Source organism: Ostrinia nubilalis, chromosome 2, assembly GCF_963855985.1.
Source record: "Ostrinia nubilalis chromosome 2, ilOstNubi1.1, whole genome shotgun sequence".
Lineage (NCBI taxonomy): Eukaryota > Metazoa > Arthropoda > Insecta > Lepidoptera > Crambidae > Ostrinia > Ostrinia nubilalis.
Window position 1 is genome coordinate 8,025,760 of NC_087089.1, and position 15,644 is coordinate 8,041,403.

At 33.7% G+C, this 15,644-nt stretch overlaps 3 protein-coding genes across 3 annotated transcripts; 2 read left to right on the forward strand and 1 right to left on the reverse strand.

Annotated features, from left to right (window-relative positions):
- Positions 1-724: 724 nt before the first annotated feature.
- Positions 725-4,132, reverse strand: LOC135081582 (cytoplasmic 60S subunit biogenesis factor ZNF622). The gene is made up of 6 exons (XM_063976329.1): positions 3,472-4,132; positions 3,175-3,375; positions 2,753-2,907; positions 2,369-2,509; positions 1,836-1,964; positions 725-945 (listed from the first exon to the last, which is right to left on the reverse strand). The coding sequence occupies exons 1-6, from the start codon at positions 3,916-3,918 to the stop codon at positions 834-836; spliced, it is 1,185 nt and encodes a 394-aa protein (XP_063832399.1). The 5' UTR covers positions 3,919-4,132; the 3' UTR covers positions 725-833.
- Positions 4,133-5,220: 1,088 nt separating this feature from the next.
- On the forward strand, positions 5,221-7,497 carry LOC135086430 (uncharacterized). The gene is made up of 3 exons (XM_063981158.1): positions 5,221-5,435; positions 5,701-5,850; positions 5,926-7,497. Exons 1-3 carry the CDS (start codon positions 5,386-5,388, stop codon positions 7,373-7,375), a joined length of 1,650 nt encoding a protein of 549 aa, XP_063837228.1. The 5' UTR covers positions 5,221-5,385; the 3' UTR covers positions 7,376-7,497.
- A 3,791-nt stretch (positions 7,498-11,288) lies between these two features.
- Positions 11,289-15,490, forward strand: LOC135081660 (zinc finger CCCH-type with G patch domain-containing protein). Its single transcript, XM_063976433.1, has 10 exons — positions 11,289-11,451; positions 11,530-11,760; positions 11,920-12,036; positions 12,201-12,338; positions 12,426-12,520; positions 12,599-12,716; positions 12,800-12,986; positions 13,060-13,226; positions 14,234-14,404; positions 15,005-15,490. The coding sequence occupies exons 1-10, from the start codon at positions 11,410-11,412 to the stop codon at positions 15,422-15,424; spliced, it is 1,686 nt and encodes a 561-aa protein (XP_063832503.1). The 5' UTR covers positions 11,289-11,409; the 3' UTR covers positions 15,425-15,490.
- Positions 15,491-15,644: the final 154 nt, after the last annotated feature.

Sequence of the window (15,644 nt, forward strand, 5' to 3'; positions counted from 1 at the left end):
AAAAAATGTATAAATACCTACATGCTAAAACATGTTTGCAAGTTATTTCATGGATCCGCGTATTTTAATGTGTTAAAGAAAACGTGAGCATTTCTTTCAAAATGTATTCCAGAGAGTGAATAATTTTTCGCTGGTTTTTCTCATGTCGAGTCTGAGTTTAACGTTATTTCAATAAACGTTATTGGTATATCTTACCGGATTTTATTGTTTTGTTCGCAAGTCATTTTGAAAACTAGGCATTTGTCCAAACTTGAATTTTTCATTCATCGACTTGATGATTCAACTTACTTAATAAAATGAGGTACAACTTTAGCTGACTCAAATAGTAAAATGTTTATGTCAACAATATAAAGGACACAAGAATGTATCTTTTAGTACCTAATTTTAATTACAGATATAATCTAAAACAGTATTTTTGACATTTCTAGTATCTATTTGACGGTTATTTCTAGTAAAATTAAATATCTATCTACTTGAACAATCTTTTTACATTCAGTTATATTTTACAATTAGATTTCATCTACTGCACAACGATTTCACACACACGCACATACAACATCAAGTTTGGACTTCTTTCTTTCTCTAGAGATCAAAATGGCGACTTATTATTACGTACCTAAAGAATTTTGTATAACTGTACTATGAAGAACTAATCTATTATGTATTTTCAAAAGTAAACCAGGAAATTGTCAACTAGGTGTCAAATGATTATAATTTATTGCAATGGTTTTTAAAATTACGTCTATTTTTGTTAAACAAAATTTATCAGCTCTGCAGTTTTTAAAACTATTTGAACGTGGTATACAACAATAAAGTTTACTAACAGAATGTGCCTAGAAGTTGACTTGAGGCCGGTAATGTTTCTGGAACTTGTTTGCGTTGAGCGATAGCTTCATCTGCCACTTGGCCTGCACTCGCTTCATGAAGTGGATGTCACGTGCTTTCCTGCAACAAACGTTTTAAACTTAGCAAATAATAAAAGATCTTATGAATACGTTAAGGTACAGTCATGCATAGCGGATTTTAAAGTTTTCTTGCAAAATAGCAGAGCGCCACTCTAAAACAGTTAACAACTTCTTTAAAAAAATGGAAGTGCTTCAAAGTTTAAATGATTCAGTAAGTAAGTAAAATAAAAAAAACGATTTAAATGTTAGTACTCAGGATAGTCTGTACGTACTTTTTGTGGCTCATAAAGTGGCAAAAGGATATTAAAGTCACGAAGGAAAATATTTAACTTAGAATAAGTTTTACAATGCTTTGTTTAAACAGATGACCTAGGTATTATAAGTACTATTGTTATTATCAAACTGCGCCATACAATCTTTGGAATTCTGAATTCTTACACGCTATGCGTAATTATACACAACAAAGCTCTTTGTAGTACTATAAGGTCTTATTTACTACCTGCGCCTACGATTATTTATTTATTAGTCTACAACTATGTTTATTATTTTTTAACAGTTTTACTCTTATAGCAATGACGCAAGGTCAACATTTGAATGAACGCTTATTATCACTGCCCACGTGTAAGTTATACTACGCATAAGTTATAGTTGATAAACAAAATAATACGTGTTAACGATTTTGTTTTCTTAACGATTTTGCTTACTTATTTTTTATGAGATTTTATTTATATTAATGCTCAAAAACCACTGAAGACTGTATAAATGACTATTTTTGTTTATACAGTAGTTTTATACATATTTATATAAAACATAGATTTCATATTAACTGAATTTATCCACAACATAGTGAATAAGGGTTTATTTTTCCACTTAAAGTACAGAAAGGGTCCCATTGTAGGTTTTATATGGTAATATAAGATTTATACTTACTTGGCTGCCTGTGCTTGGTCCTTAGGCGCCCATCCAATTGCTTTGTACATTCCTAAAAGTCTATGTAATTTGCGATCTGATTTCTTCACTAATGCTTGACCGTTGTTTGTTATGTGTTGTTTATAGTATCTGAAAAAAAAACAATCATAAACCACTTTATATTGTACTAACATACAGTACTAAGTAATGATTACTGGTAATTTCATTCATACACTTCCCACATACATAAAGTATTTTAATCTTTCAGTGATGACCTTCTAAGTATGAAAGCAAATTGAACAACACTGAACAAACAACAATAAATGATTTCACCAGCCTTGTTCTTTATAAAAAAAATCTTAGTTGGAAATAAATAAATACTGGAATATGCACACAGTTAAGCTAAGCTTTAAACATAACTGCTCGTTAATGGGACTGGGTTTCCCAATGTCTGTTTTAATGTCTCTATGACACAAATGACTCATCGGTAACCATCAGATGAAGTTCAGTTCATCAGTCAAACACAGACTCAGTGAAAACTACACGTGACTCACTTCATAAGGGACCGATGACCAACTGTAACTCCTGAGGGTAGCACCAGCTGGAAGTCATCGCCTTCCAGCGCTGTCGGAGACTCCACTTCTTCATCTATGTCCATGTTCTCATCGTCATCTTTATGGTCCGGGTACGAGGCACTGCAAGAAAATATCATATAATTATATAAACAACCAATATCTAAGTGAGTATAACATTAAAGATAATATCATCATCATAACACTTCGACATTGAAAGTACTCAATATTTTAAACAGAAAATGTTTGTACACAATGACATTGTATTTAAAAGCATATTTGTATTTATAAGCAATATTAATAATCTAACTAGACAATAAACTGAATAAAAAATATAAAAGTTGTCATTATAACAGAGATAAATACCTATAATCATAGTAATCAGCATACTCTGCCAATGCAAGCCCTTCATGCAGCATTTTGCAATGGCCCTTATCTACCATATGACCCCGAGCAGCCTCCATGGAGTAGAATGTTCGGCCTGTGTCATTGCACCACAAGCACATGAAGCCTTGTGATATCTATTGGGAAAATGAGAAAGCATGTAATTTTATAAAGTCCTAGTTAGTAAACCTAGTTCATTTATTGGTATGTAAATACTTTAGAATATAATACCAAAAATTGCCCAACATTTACATCAGATAGAAGTCAAGTATGTAACAGTAAATTACAGAGTATAAATTAACCAATTTACTTAATAAAAGGAGGTTTAAATTCTCTTGTTTATAAAACTATTGGACATTAATATTAAACTGATCGTGGAAGTTTCTGACAGTAAATCAAATTACCTTTTCTCCCAAATAAAGCAACAAGCCTTTGACATCAATGCAGTACTCCAGGTCAGGAATGAAGAATGAGTGGGCCTCAGACATGTGTTTGAGATTCTTCACCATGTTCTTGCTATGGTGTGTGCAGAACAGGCAATCTCGGGGTTTGATGAGAGAGTCACTTCCCTTAATCCGGCATTCCTCCCACTCATCGGAATCAAGCTGTAAGAGAAACAAGAAATAAGATTGCACAATTATATGAAATGAGGTGACGGCTAATAAGATTTGAATAGAATTTATATACTAGTAATTACAGACCTCTTCAATTTCAGAATCTGTCTCTATGTCGTCATCGCCAGAGTCATTTGGATTAACAACTACAAACTTGCCAGGCGCAGTCCCTGGTTGGCTGGTCTCAACTTTAACGAAACTGTCAGTGTCTGAATGAGCACTGAGCTCCTCTTCCACATACTGTTCTTGAGCTAGCTTGTGCTTCTTACTATTGAGGTGGTTATTGTACGCATTCTTAGTGTTGAACACTTTTGAGCAACACTTGCAAAACTCTGATTCACCCTGGCTATCATTTTCAGCCTGCTTCTTGTGCTCTCTAGCTCTCTGTTCAAACTCCTCCAGTGATACAGGAGGTATTGAAGCTACTTTCCTCTTTAGGTTATACCTGTGCCAGTCCAATTTATAATGCTCCCGTTGAAGTTCGGGAGTTTTGAAAAGCACCTGGCAAGTAATACACGTGAAGGTATCAGGCATTTTGGTTAGTCTTCAGGGCTCACTACGAAGTATCACAGATTATTGAACACAATGAAACTATTGATATAAATAAACTGTAGATCAATGATGAATAATTAATGTAATAGGTTTTTACGCCACTGCGAGTTTAGGTTTGTGCGCAAGGTGTTTTTTACGCTGCTGCCTGGTGGTTTGGTTGGTTGATAATGAATGATAAGCGGAATAAGAGAAATAAAAAATAAGAATTGTATAGGAAACGCATTAGTGTGACAGAGACAAAAAGATTGAAGAACCAAGTTCCTTCCTGACACTGACGTTTAGTGATGACGTCATCATTAATGCGGTCCACCAAAATAAAATGAGCCTTCAATAGGGTGAAAGTATTTATCACAGATTCTATCCATATCTGTGGTATTTATGCATGAAGCACTACAGATAAAAATGGAGGGCAGAGTTTGGAACAAAACTTGAGTCAAATACCTACTTATATCTATCTCGCTCTCTGCGGCCCTACCTCTCTTTTTAGTGTGAACTGTAGTATTGCTATCTTCTGATTTAAATCTCCTTGTAAATTCTTCGAAATAGCCAATACACTAACCAAATCAGAAGTTAAACAAATAAATAATTAATATTTGAAACTAAGATTACCTAGTTAAATAAAATATCACAAAATTGTCGGCCATTTAGGCTTAATGTGTTGGCGAATCAGGGAATTACAATCCCAATTCCTGGGTAATCGGTACCATGTGGCAACATCGGCCCAATCCGGCCCATCATGGCGGTTGTTTACTATTTTGTTTATTAAGCAGTTAATTTCGTTTGAGATTGTTTACAGGAAATAATCATTGTTTTATCACAAGAATTGGTGCAAAATTTTGTAGTGCGTGGTTGCGGTAGTACGTGCTGTCCTGGAAGTGACATAAGATTCCACGCGTAAGTGTTTATTTCGTGATTTCCGACATTGGATCATTGTAAACATTTTTCACATTTTTTACAGTAATTTCTTCCTAAAACGTTTTACCAGTAACTACACTTATCATTTTTAATGATACCTATGTCAAGAAATAAAGATTTTACATTGGTTTCATTGAATTTGAGCAATTTTATATTTTTTGTTTATTTAGAAAGAGCAAGTCTGCCCACAGAGAGCGAGATACTGATACTTAGTTTGTGCTTCAAGTAGGTATTGGGAGTCTGGCCTCCATTTTTATCTGTAGCTTCATGTATTTATGGTACGTGTATGGTACCTTTATTTAAAAAAAATGTATCCGGACGAACTTCATACTTGTTTGTGTGACAGATGATGAATGAATGAATGAAGAACTATTGACCAGCTGTTTTGTGTCAAACAAAAATTTTTACATAATAATTGATAGCAGAAAATATAAATTGTGTCATTGTATATTCACTAAAGTTGTTCCCAAATTAAAGAATAATGTGCTAGAAATCACATATTCGTAATATAATTATAACACTACTTGCACAAAAATGCTGGAAACTGAAGACATAGATGATGATTATTTTACTCCTGCATCGAGGTAAGTATTCTATTCTTAATAATATTTATTTGCACACTAACACTAAGCGAACCTATCAAAGGTCCTCACTTCCACTACTCCTACTACTTATTAATAAGTAAACTAGACGTAACTAATAGGTACTTGTATTTATTTATTATTATTTTTACTTAACTAAGTACTTTTATAAATTGTGCCTTGTTCAACTTTGTAAAGCGAATGTCTGGATATTAATAAGGCTTGAGTACAACCACATAAATAAACAATACCTATTTTACTTTCGCAGCACTTCATTGGCAAATATATTTGGAAAAACCAGAAAAGAAGATGGAACGGAAAATGAATCATTAAAATATACTCCGCCGAAACCAGCAAAACCTGAAGAAATAAAAACCACGCAATGCCTTTTCGCTTGTGTACTAATAGGATATGACTGGTTAGTGCTATAAAAAAAACTTGTCTCTTTACCTATTTCGAATCATTTAATCAACCAATTCTTTTTCACTTTCAGGCAAAACGGTGCTTATGTAGCCAGAGGAAAGTTGGGATTTGCCATTATAAAAATTATTAAAAGTGGCTTTCATAACATTGTACTATATGACTCAAATAAGACAACACTATCATGTGCCACAATATCATCAGCATTTGAAATAACTGTGAAAGAAAATGTGTATTTCTCATACCATGACAATGGCCAGAAATATTGGAGTTTGTATGCTTCTGAAAATGAAATGAAAAAAATTATTGATTTGTTAAAAAGTTTCAGTGCTAAAATAAAATTTTCTTCTGGTGAAGAAAAAGAGCTTCCCCAGCCAAGTAACTTAAGTGTAGTTACGGACAAGGAGTCTTCTGAACCAAGTAACCAACATGTATTAAATGAGGTCATCTTAAACACACATGCAGAAGAAAAAGAAAGTGACACAGATTCATCAATTAATAGAAGAACAAAAATGTCTATACTGAATAGAATGGCAAATATGGGGCAGTCAGTACTGCCCCCTCGAACTATATCTACAGAAAGAACTAGTGATTCTTCAGACACAAATGATACAAGTACTAACCATAAAGCTGTGAGGCATAAACCAGTCAAAAGCATTATGAAAAGGAACAGTTCTGATAAAAATCTTCCAGAATGTCAAAGTGTAATAGAAACAGGTCACATAAATATGGAACAGGCCACAAACAGTGTTCCATTATTTACCTATGTCAATGGTCAGCTTGTGCCTGTGACAAATAGTAACATAATAAGTTGTAATAGCAGTGGGAACGATATGAGCTTCTTTATCTCTGAACAAAGAGTAAGCAATAGTGAAATAAGAATAAACATGACTAGAATGTCTGATAAAGTTGATCAAATTCTTGGAAAACTCTCATTTATAGAAGACAAGGATAAAAACAATACAACAAGTAATTTTCAAGCAGAAGTATTGCAAAAGCTTTTATCAGAGTATGAGAATAAAATAAGAATGTATGAAGAATTTATAAAATCTAAAGATTTGAACAATAGTTCAAGTAGTCCATTTATGGGACTAATTCCTAAACAGGATGTTCCAAAAGTAGACGAAATTAACATTCAAAAAATTCAACACTTGGAACAAATTAATAAAGAAAAAGAAGAAAAAATTATCCAGTTAGAATTTCAATGTAAAGCTTTACAAAATGAGAATATCTTGCATATTGAAGAAATGAAAAATAAAGTGAAATTAACTGAAGAAATAAGTAAATTGAAACAAGAATTATCTTCTAAAAATGAAGAACAGAGTAAAAGGATCCGAAAAAATGAGGAATGTTCTGAGATTGAAGATAATATGGGTGAAAAAATAAAAAATATCATGAATGATACATTCCGTTCTATATCTGCTAATTTTGAAAATGATGTAGAATACTCTGGCGAAAGAATTAAAGCTATAACTGCCTCCATTATCAAGAAAGTTACAATTGAAGCTCTTAATAAATTGTAATATAACCTGAAGAAATAATGTTGTTTAATACATAGTTATGTATGCCTTATTGTAATTATAAAACTTATGCGTAACATTCCTGTATTCAAGAATTAAAATAGATTTCTTGTATATTTTTATAACTTCTTAAAAGCGTTTAATTTTTTATCCTCTGAATGCCAGATTTTGTATGGAAGGTGGCGTCTTTTTTTTTCGCGCGGCCATCGACCAAAATTTGTTTTTTGATTACAAAATAGTGTAATAAACCAACCTAACTGTGACATGTACCTCTAAACTCAGTCTGAACTGAGTTACGAGCGTTAGAATTTTGATGATTTACATACTAGATTTGCTTTTTGCGCGCAAGTTTTGTAAGAAATTAATTTCCAAACACTATTATGCTTTAAGCGAGTATCTCAATGATAAATTACTAGGCTTTAACTTCTGATACATCTTTCCCTTGATCTGGGGTGGTCCTCCTCTCTCCTAATTGCGGTGCCCTACAGGGCCCATAATGTTCTAATTTTAAGTACATAATGGATGCAATAAAATATTGAGTATTAAATAATCAAACTTCTAACGCTCGTAACTCAGTTCAGACTGAGTTCAGAGGTATACGTGTCATAGTAAGTTTGGTTTATTACACTATTTTGTAATCAAAAAACAAGGTTTGGTAGATGGCCGCGCGAAAAAAAAAGGCGCCAATTTCCGGCATTGTCTTTTTGTTAATCAGCCCCACCAGACTTTAGAAACGTGACAGTTTTAATTCAGAAATTGCAACCTAAGCAAATAAATAAGGCATTTCGAAATTAAAACTGTCACATTTACGTTTTGCCACTTGTCTAGGGGGCTGGTTTTAGAACACGCTATATAAATTTTAACTATCGTTCAGTTGTGTTCGTTCATTCATTCATCATTCGTTCTCATCTACATGCTCTAATCCCTAATCCATCTTTTTTTTTTTTTTTTTTCTGTGTCTATGTCGCAGGCAAATTGTATGATTCCGCATTTTACAAACGGCGTCGTCAGTTCACAAACGCTCGCTGCTCTATGAAATGCCGAAGGCAAAATGTAAATTGCCTGGGCACTTTATAATATGCCAAAACATTTGATAGCCAATTCAATTGCTGTTTACAAAATGCCGAGGCAAATTGAAGTATTTAGTTCTTTTTCTTACCACGCGAGGCGCTGCTAATCAAAACAAGAAAAATGGCGTCGAGTCGTGGTGTTGTGATACAGAAAACAGTGCAAATTCTACGTATTCAAAGGACTTTTCACAAAAAAAGACATTTATTATACTTAGTTAATTAAAAATATTTTACGATTCACAAATAGGAGCAGTGAAAAAGCTATGGAAAAATGAAATAGTTTTTGAGGTTATCCGGCACGTAAAAAACGCTAAGGTGACAATGGAATCTGGTGCTCGGACTGGTGGAGGACTGCTGCGGAATATTATTGGTTAAAAAAAAATTGTGTTGTCTTCTAGACTTCTTCTAGGTATAATTAAAATGTAAGACTTAATTAAAGGACTGACTATCGAAACTTATTTTATGTCATAGTTTTATGTACCTACCTATAGGTACGTCAATAGTTTAAATTAGTTTAGTGTTGTTTTTATTACGAAAATATTTTTATTACTTTAGGAGTAGCTAGTATTTTAGGTTTGTCTTACCTGAATAGATACCTACCTGATTTCTGAAATTAAGTCTGATTTGTCCAACATGTGTTTTATGATGGTCACCCTATTGCAACAATCATAGTCGAAATTTTATCAATTGAACGAGTCGCCAATTTGCCTTCGGCATTTCATAGAACAGCGAGCGTTTGTAAACTGACGACGCCGTTTGTAAAATGCGGAATCATACAATTTGCCTGCGACATCTATACCTTGATTTTTTAGAATCCAGCAGAGATGTAAACAAAAACTTTCATACACAATTACACCATAATCACTTACGTGTTCATAATATCATACACATTTTTTAACAAGCCCATGAAACCAACTTTATTTTCACGTTTATACAAGTTTGAAATCAATCTTTGAAACAAATTATTTTAGCAAAATACGTGGACGATGAAAATTTGTGAGACTTGTCAAATTGACTTGACGTTTAAAATCATGTGTTATCTCCATATTGTCTATGACTTGTCTTTGACACATCAGTGCTGTAACCTGTGAGTCATAGACAATAATCTGTAAATTTAATCGATATCATTTTAAGTATTCACTTATTCCGATTACTGAATAATTTGAAATAAAAAATATACGATACTTTGTTTAGTTTTCCAGCGATAACTTCGACAGATAACGTAAAATTATTTTTCAACTTTTAGTGTATACTTTTTCGGAGTCCGTTTAATTTTTAGTCGGTTTTATTTAAACGAAATTATTTTACTTTTTTTTGCAATTATGCTTACGTATTGTTCCATTGCTTATTTTCCTATATAAGTAAATAAAAGAAAAGAAAATAAAAATATTCTTTCAATTGATAGCATCTTAAATTACCTCCCTAGTGGAATAGAGCAACAAAGAACTGAGCGAGCGAGATGTCACTAGTAGCAACACTGTGAAACAGAACTTTTTGAAGTTTAATAACTTTACGGATATCATTGATTGTTTACTGTCCAGTGTGATTTTTGATTACATCTGTGCATACAGTTTGTTTCCTGTTCTCGAAAAATTAATAATCAGTTCACATTAAATGTTGCGACTTTGTTGCATATTTTTAGTATTTTGACGATCACCCGGCGCCGATGATACGCAAGTACTACAATAATTTCACTTCGCGATTAACGAGAGGTTTTGTCGCATCACTACTTCACAGACTAAAAATATTTTTATGTCAGTTGGCCATTTTTGATGACATTTTTGCTGATTTCTAAAAAATTAGACTGTACATGTCATTTAGATTTGCATAGAGAAAAGTAATACATAGGAAATAGAGAACCCTCTCTGTCAAATTTTTGAGCCTACTAATTGACAGCCTGGTGTTAAATTCCCTGTACTTAACCTACGTACGTAACGCTCACATACACACATAGTACACGCACACATACATACATAAAGTCCACGCACACATACACACAGTTCACGCACACATAGGCCCTCATAACCTTCAAAGAATTATTGTTTTTATGATGTACAATGTAGAATTTTTTCAAATCCATTATTTTGAAAATATTTATCTTTATGGTGTACGTATTGTATTATTTTCAAAACAATGGATTTGGAAAAATTCTACATTGCACATGGAAATGCAAATAAGTAAACAAAAACTTTTGAATTTAATAATTTTACTTTATTTATGAACACACATAATATTATACACCAAAAGCGTCTTTTCGCAAAGTTTTCAACAACACTAAAAAAGCATTTGCACATTGAGAAAACTCAGATCACTTGTGAACATAACAGAAAGTTTCTTCGCGATTCACGAAGGAACGAACAAAACTCCGATGAACCAGAACAGCAGCAGGTACGAAGGAATGAACTTGAATTTGACTCGACGACTCTTCAATACTTTAATAGGGCCACAGAAAACTTAAATGATGGATAAGAAAACAAGAATGCATTTGAAAGAAAGAATTGCATTTAACATAACAAAAACAACACCGGCCATTTTGGAGGAAAAACAAAGTTGCCATATGTTAAATAGTAATTTCTACTACTCTATTATGTAAATTATAACAAAAATGTCAATGTTCAGTTTTAAATTAAAACAAATTAATTTCATTTAAAAAAAGTTTTTACATTGTAATTAACAATATTCTCAAATATATTTTAATTAAGAAAAAAATTAAAATATGAAGGAAACAGGAGCAGCGACATCTAGAGCGTTTTAGGGTAGTTAAAAAGTATTTGAATTTATTCACCGATGTCGCTGTTTGGAAGCAAGTTTCACTTCGATGACCGTTGTATGGAACAGTATGGAAGTTTCCACACCCTGTAGATTTGTTTCAATCCAGTCAAATTGTAATTTGTTTGTCTTTCTGTTTGAGTCAATTTGAAAAGATAAAGCTATGAATAAATAAAATTACATATTAAAAGTATTAAAATGGACGATATAAAAACATCTATCAGTCAGTACAATGACCAAGTATGTATCAATCAATAGGTTATCTCCAAGGAACCAACAGGTTCAATAGTGTATTTATTTAATTATTCGTTTTTTTAGCTTTCAATGGTTAATGAGGCACTAGCAGTGGTCCAAGATGATAACGAGAAGGAATCCCTATTAGCTTTGCAGTCTGAACTGAAAGAGCTCATTCATCTAACCCAGGAAAGTTTGGATGCTTGGATTGCCAAAGAAAGTACCTCAGATTCTGGTGAAGCTGAGTCTAAGCCAGGTCCAGCAGTCAGTAATGATAACAACGAAGAACTAGATGATGAGTATGCTTTGTTTATGGTAAGGAAATAAAATAAATAGATACACAGTCGTCCTTGATACACAGTCATTGTTCACATGATATAAGATTTCTTGCTACTATTTTAAGTAATTGAATCTGTGACTACAATTAATATAAATAGGTATTTATGATCTGAAAGTTGTATCTTTCAATTTCAGCAAGAAATGGCTAAAAGTGGTGCATATGAAGGAAATGATCAAGATCAGCCGGAATGTTCAAAATCTTCTCAAAATGATAAAAATGACAATGAAGATGATGATGACAGTAATATAGAGGTACTTTAAAGTTTTATGGAAAATAGTATTTAGGTGCATTAGCACTTCATGAAGCCAGTGTTGCTTCAAGTGGCAGTAATTTTGAAGATATCAGTTATAGATAACAGATTTTTGCTATTTAATAATGATTAATTTTAATTTACTTTACATCACATGTATTTCAGGATGAACTAGCCACATTACAAGGCATGAAGTGTGCTGTGTACCACACACATAAATGGGGTGGCCAGCCTACTCTCCACAATGCCATGGTCAGTGAAATCATTCCAAAGCAAGATGATGACCAATTCACAGACCTTCAGGTAATTTAAAGTACAATCCCATAACTTATCAGGCTATTAGAAGCACTCATTGTTATTGTAAATTATAATTTAATATCTTTTGTTTAGGTGCGCGTCTTGTTCACACATCCAACTCATGCAGAAATGCTACCCTGTCCATTCTACCTTGATGGCGATTGTAGATTTGAGGATGAACAATGTAGGTGAGTTTGTATCTAATGAAAATTATACTTTTAAAAGTTTTATATTATGCAGGATTTCAACTGACTTGCTTCTTTCAGATATTCACATGGGGCTGTAGTCCCTTTGTCTAATTTAAAAGATGCTATTGAACCAAACTTCAATTCAATAAGAGTTGGGAGCAGTATATTAGTTAAATTGAAACCCCCAGATGGAGAGGTAATTCTTCTCAGTTAATCATAATTTTAGTTTGTAGCTTTTTATTTAGTTTTATACAATAAAAAAAATATTTTATCTTTCAGGACATTAGTCTAACAAAGAAGACATCAGAAAAATACCGCTTATGGCACAGAGCAATAGTTAAAAATGTTGATATTGAGAAAAGATCATGTATTGCCAAACTTGAGCATGGAGTAAAATCTGGAGAAAAAAGGAAGTCTGGATCTGAGGAAATATATGTAAAATTTGAGGAAATATTTCCACTGAATGGTACAGTTGTAATTTTTTTAGCATAATTATTATTTTTTATGAATGGGGGTTTTAACAGAAATTTAATTTTTAGCTGAAGATGATGACAGTAGTGATTCAGATGACAGTTTAAGCGACACAGAGTATCCAGAAAGCAAAACACTAAAATCTCAAGATGAAAGTGAGGGTCGAGCCCTCTTGATTGAAAAGAGTCTCATGAACAACGCTCCAGCTATGGGCGAGTGGGAAAGACACACAAGAGTGAGTATGTATTATTTAAAATATTCTCTGCATGCTATTTAACAATGTTTATGTCAAACAAGGGCAATTCATAATTTGGGCATCTCCTATAGTTTACCCAGCCAAGCTTTACAATAGATATTATTTTCTGCAAATCTAACTGGTCCTCTTCCAAAATTGGCGCTAAGCGAATGAATTTGTTGTTTCTATTGTTCAATGTATTGTTGTTTCGAATCTCGACTAATGCTGTAGTATCGTATCTCGACAAATACTGTTTCGTTTTCGAAAAATGCTGTCTCCTTTCTCAACAAATGCTGTCGCGTATCTTGACAAATTAATACTGTGGGTCTAGACAAAGTGCAAATTATAATCGCAAACCAGTCGAAAAGTGGTCGAAAAGCCCCTTTTTTGTATGGAGTTTTGACGGATTCGATTTTCGATTCGATCAAAAAGTGCGTTTTGTCTAAGGGGGCTGTTTCGTATCTCGATACGCTAAATGCTGCCTCGCATCTTGACAAATGCTGTGTTTTATCGAGATACAACTACTACTAATACTAATGCTGTCTCATATTATCAGACTAATGCTATCTCGTATCTTCACAAATACTGTTTCGTATCTCGACTAATGCTGTCTTGTATCTCGACTAATGCTATCTCGTATCTTCACAAATACTGTTTCGTATCTCGACTAATGCTGTCTTGTATCTCGACTAATGCTGCCTCGTATCTTGACTAATTTTGTCTCGCATCTCGACTAATGCTGTCTCGCATCTCGATTTCGACTAATCCTGCCTCATATCTTGAGTTATGTTGCCTCGTATCTCGACTAATGCTGTCTCGTATCTCGACTAAAGCTATCTTGTATCTCGCTCGACTATGCTGTCTCGTATCTCGACTCTCGACTAAAGCTGTCTCGTTTCTTAACGAATACCATTTCGAATCTACTAACACTCGTCTTATTTCATAATGAATGCTGGTTACTTTCTTGACGAAAGGCGTCTCGTATCTCAATTAATGCTGTTTCACAGGGTATCGGCTCGAAGCTGATGCTAGCCATGGGTTATGTCCCGGGCACGGGTCTCGGCGCGGAGGGCGCGGGCCGGGTGCTGCCGGTTGAGGCGCGCGTGCTGCCCGTGGGAAAGAGCCTCGACCAGTGCATGGCGATATCAGAGAAGAATGCGGGACAGGACCCGTTGAAGGTATCATCTCAGAATAATATGTACTACAGAAAGTTTTCTTTGCGAACAATATGGTGTAATTTAGCTTGTCTCGGAGTCTAGCACCGTTTCGTGTACATACGTCAGTGATCAGTACTACTGACTGCTAGAAGAAGCTATTGTGCACCACACGCGTGTTATTTCCAGAACAAATGAGACCTTTGAAACTATTTGTAATACAATATTTAATGTGGAAAATATAGTTTCTTTTTTTTACACTTATCAATCTTATTTAAAGTACTTTGTATGTAATGTTGTTGGTATACCTTAATAAATACCTAAAATAACAGTACCTCTAGCATGAACAACTTTCGTCTTCGAATCGTTTACGTATTCGACAAAATTCGATACTCAACCTTCGAATTAAACGATAACGTGACAATTTTGATTCTCAAAATAAGTTTCGTTCAACCATTTCTCATACTAAGTTCACTTTACGACACGTTCACAAGGGCGCTGTTGTAGTTTTCGTACTAAATCTTTTGATCGCGATTCGAGCACGCAAACGATTTGAACTCGAAAGTTTTTCGTGCTAGCCGTACAGCTTCTTCCTGGTTTCGAACAAATTTGTTTTCTGTACAGGTGGAACAAAGACTCAAAAGGCTACAAAAAAAGGAAGAAGAAAGGAATAAAAGAGCGTACGAACGTGAAAAGGAGAAGGAAAAAAGAAACGTTTTCAACTTCATCAACAGAACATTGGGCGACAATGAGGATCAGGAATCTACTGCTGCTCCGTCGCCTATGGATATAAAACAATCGACAACCAAAGATTTGAATATTGAACAATTTAAACTTACAGAAGATACTAAAAGAATTGAGAAAGATCTAATGAAGCTGAACAGTTCTTTGTCTCGCCAAGCTCCCGGATCGAATAGCCATAACAATGTAAAAGCGCAAATCGTTGAGAAAACAAAAGAATTGAACATTCTTCGAAATAGAGAACAGCAGATAAGTAGAGAGCAAAGACATAGGAAGGATAAGCAAAAAATGACAGTTTTTTAACATTAGTTAAGTACTTTTTATTTAATTAGGTTTTATTGTGGATTAAAATCAGTATGATAAAGTTAATATAGTTATTTTATTTCAGACAAACCGTTATTACGAATACTTCATAGTCATATAAATGTATTCTATTTTGAAGTACCTACATATAAAAGTAACAGGAATGTGTAGGATTGGAATCTTCTTATCGTCTCGGGGCAGGATTGGAATGAAAGACAGA

Excerpts from the sequence above, each read along its gene's own strand:
- LOC135081582 (XM_063976329.1), bottom strand. The coding sequence starts at position 3,918 with ATGCCTGATACCTTCACGTGTATTACTTGCCAGGTGCTTTTCAAAACT. Across the intron at positions 2,908-3,174 it reads TGCTTTATTTGGGAGAAAAG|ATATCACAAGGCTTCATGTG; the intron begins GTAATTTGATTT and ends TTTTCCCAATAG. Across the intron at positions 2,510-2,752 it reads GCTGATTACTATGATTATAG|TGCCTCGTACCCGGACCATA; the intron begins GTATTTATCTCT and ends ATTTTCTTGCAG.
- LOC135086430 (XM_063981158.1), top strand. The coding sequence starts at position 5,386 with ATGCTGGAAACTGAAGACATAGATGATGATTATTTTACTCCTGCATCG. Across the intron at positions 5,436-5,700 it reads TATTTTACTCCTGCATCGAG|CACTTCATTGGCAAATATAT; the intron begins GTAAGTATTCTA and ends TTACTTTCGCAG. Across the intron at positions 5,851-5,925 it reads GTACTAATAGGATATGACTG|GCAAAACGGTGCTTATGTAG; the intron begins GTTAGTGCTATA and ends TTTCACTTTCAG.
- LOC135081660 (XM_063976433.1), top strand. The coding sequence starts at position 11,410 with ATGGACGATATAAAAACATCTATCAGTCAGTACAATGACCAA. Across the intron at positions 11,761-11,919 it reads ATGAGTATGCTTTGTTTATG|CAAGAAATGGCTAAAAGTGG; the intron begins GTAAGGAAATAA and ends TTTCAATTTCAG. Across the intron at positions 12,987-13,059 it reads GGAAATATTTCCACTGAATG|CTGAAGATGATGACAGTAGT; the intron begins GTACAGTTGTAA and ends TTTAATTTTTAG.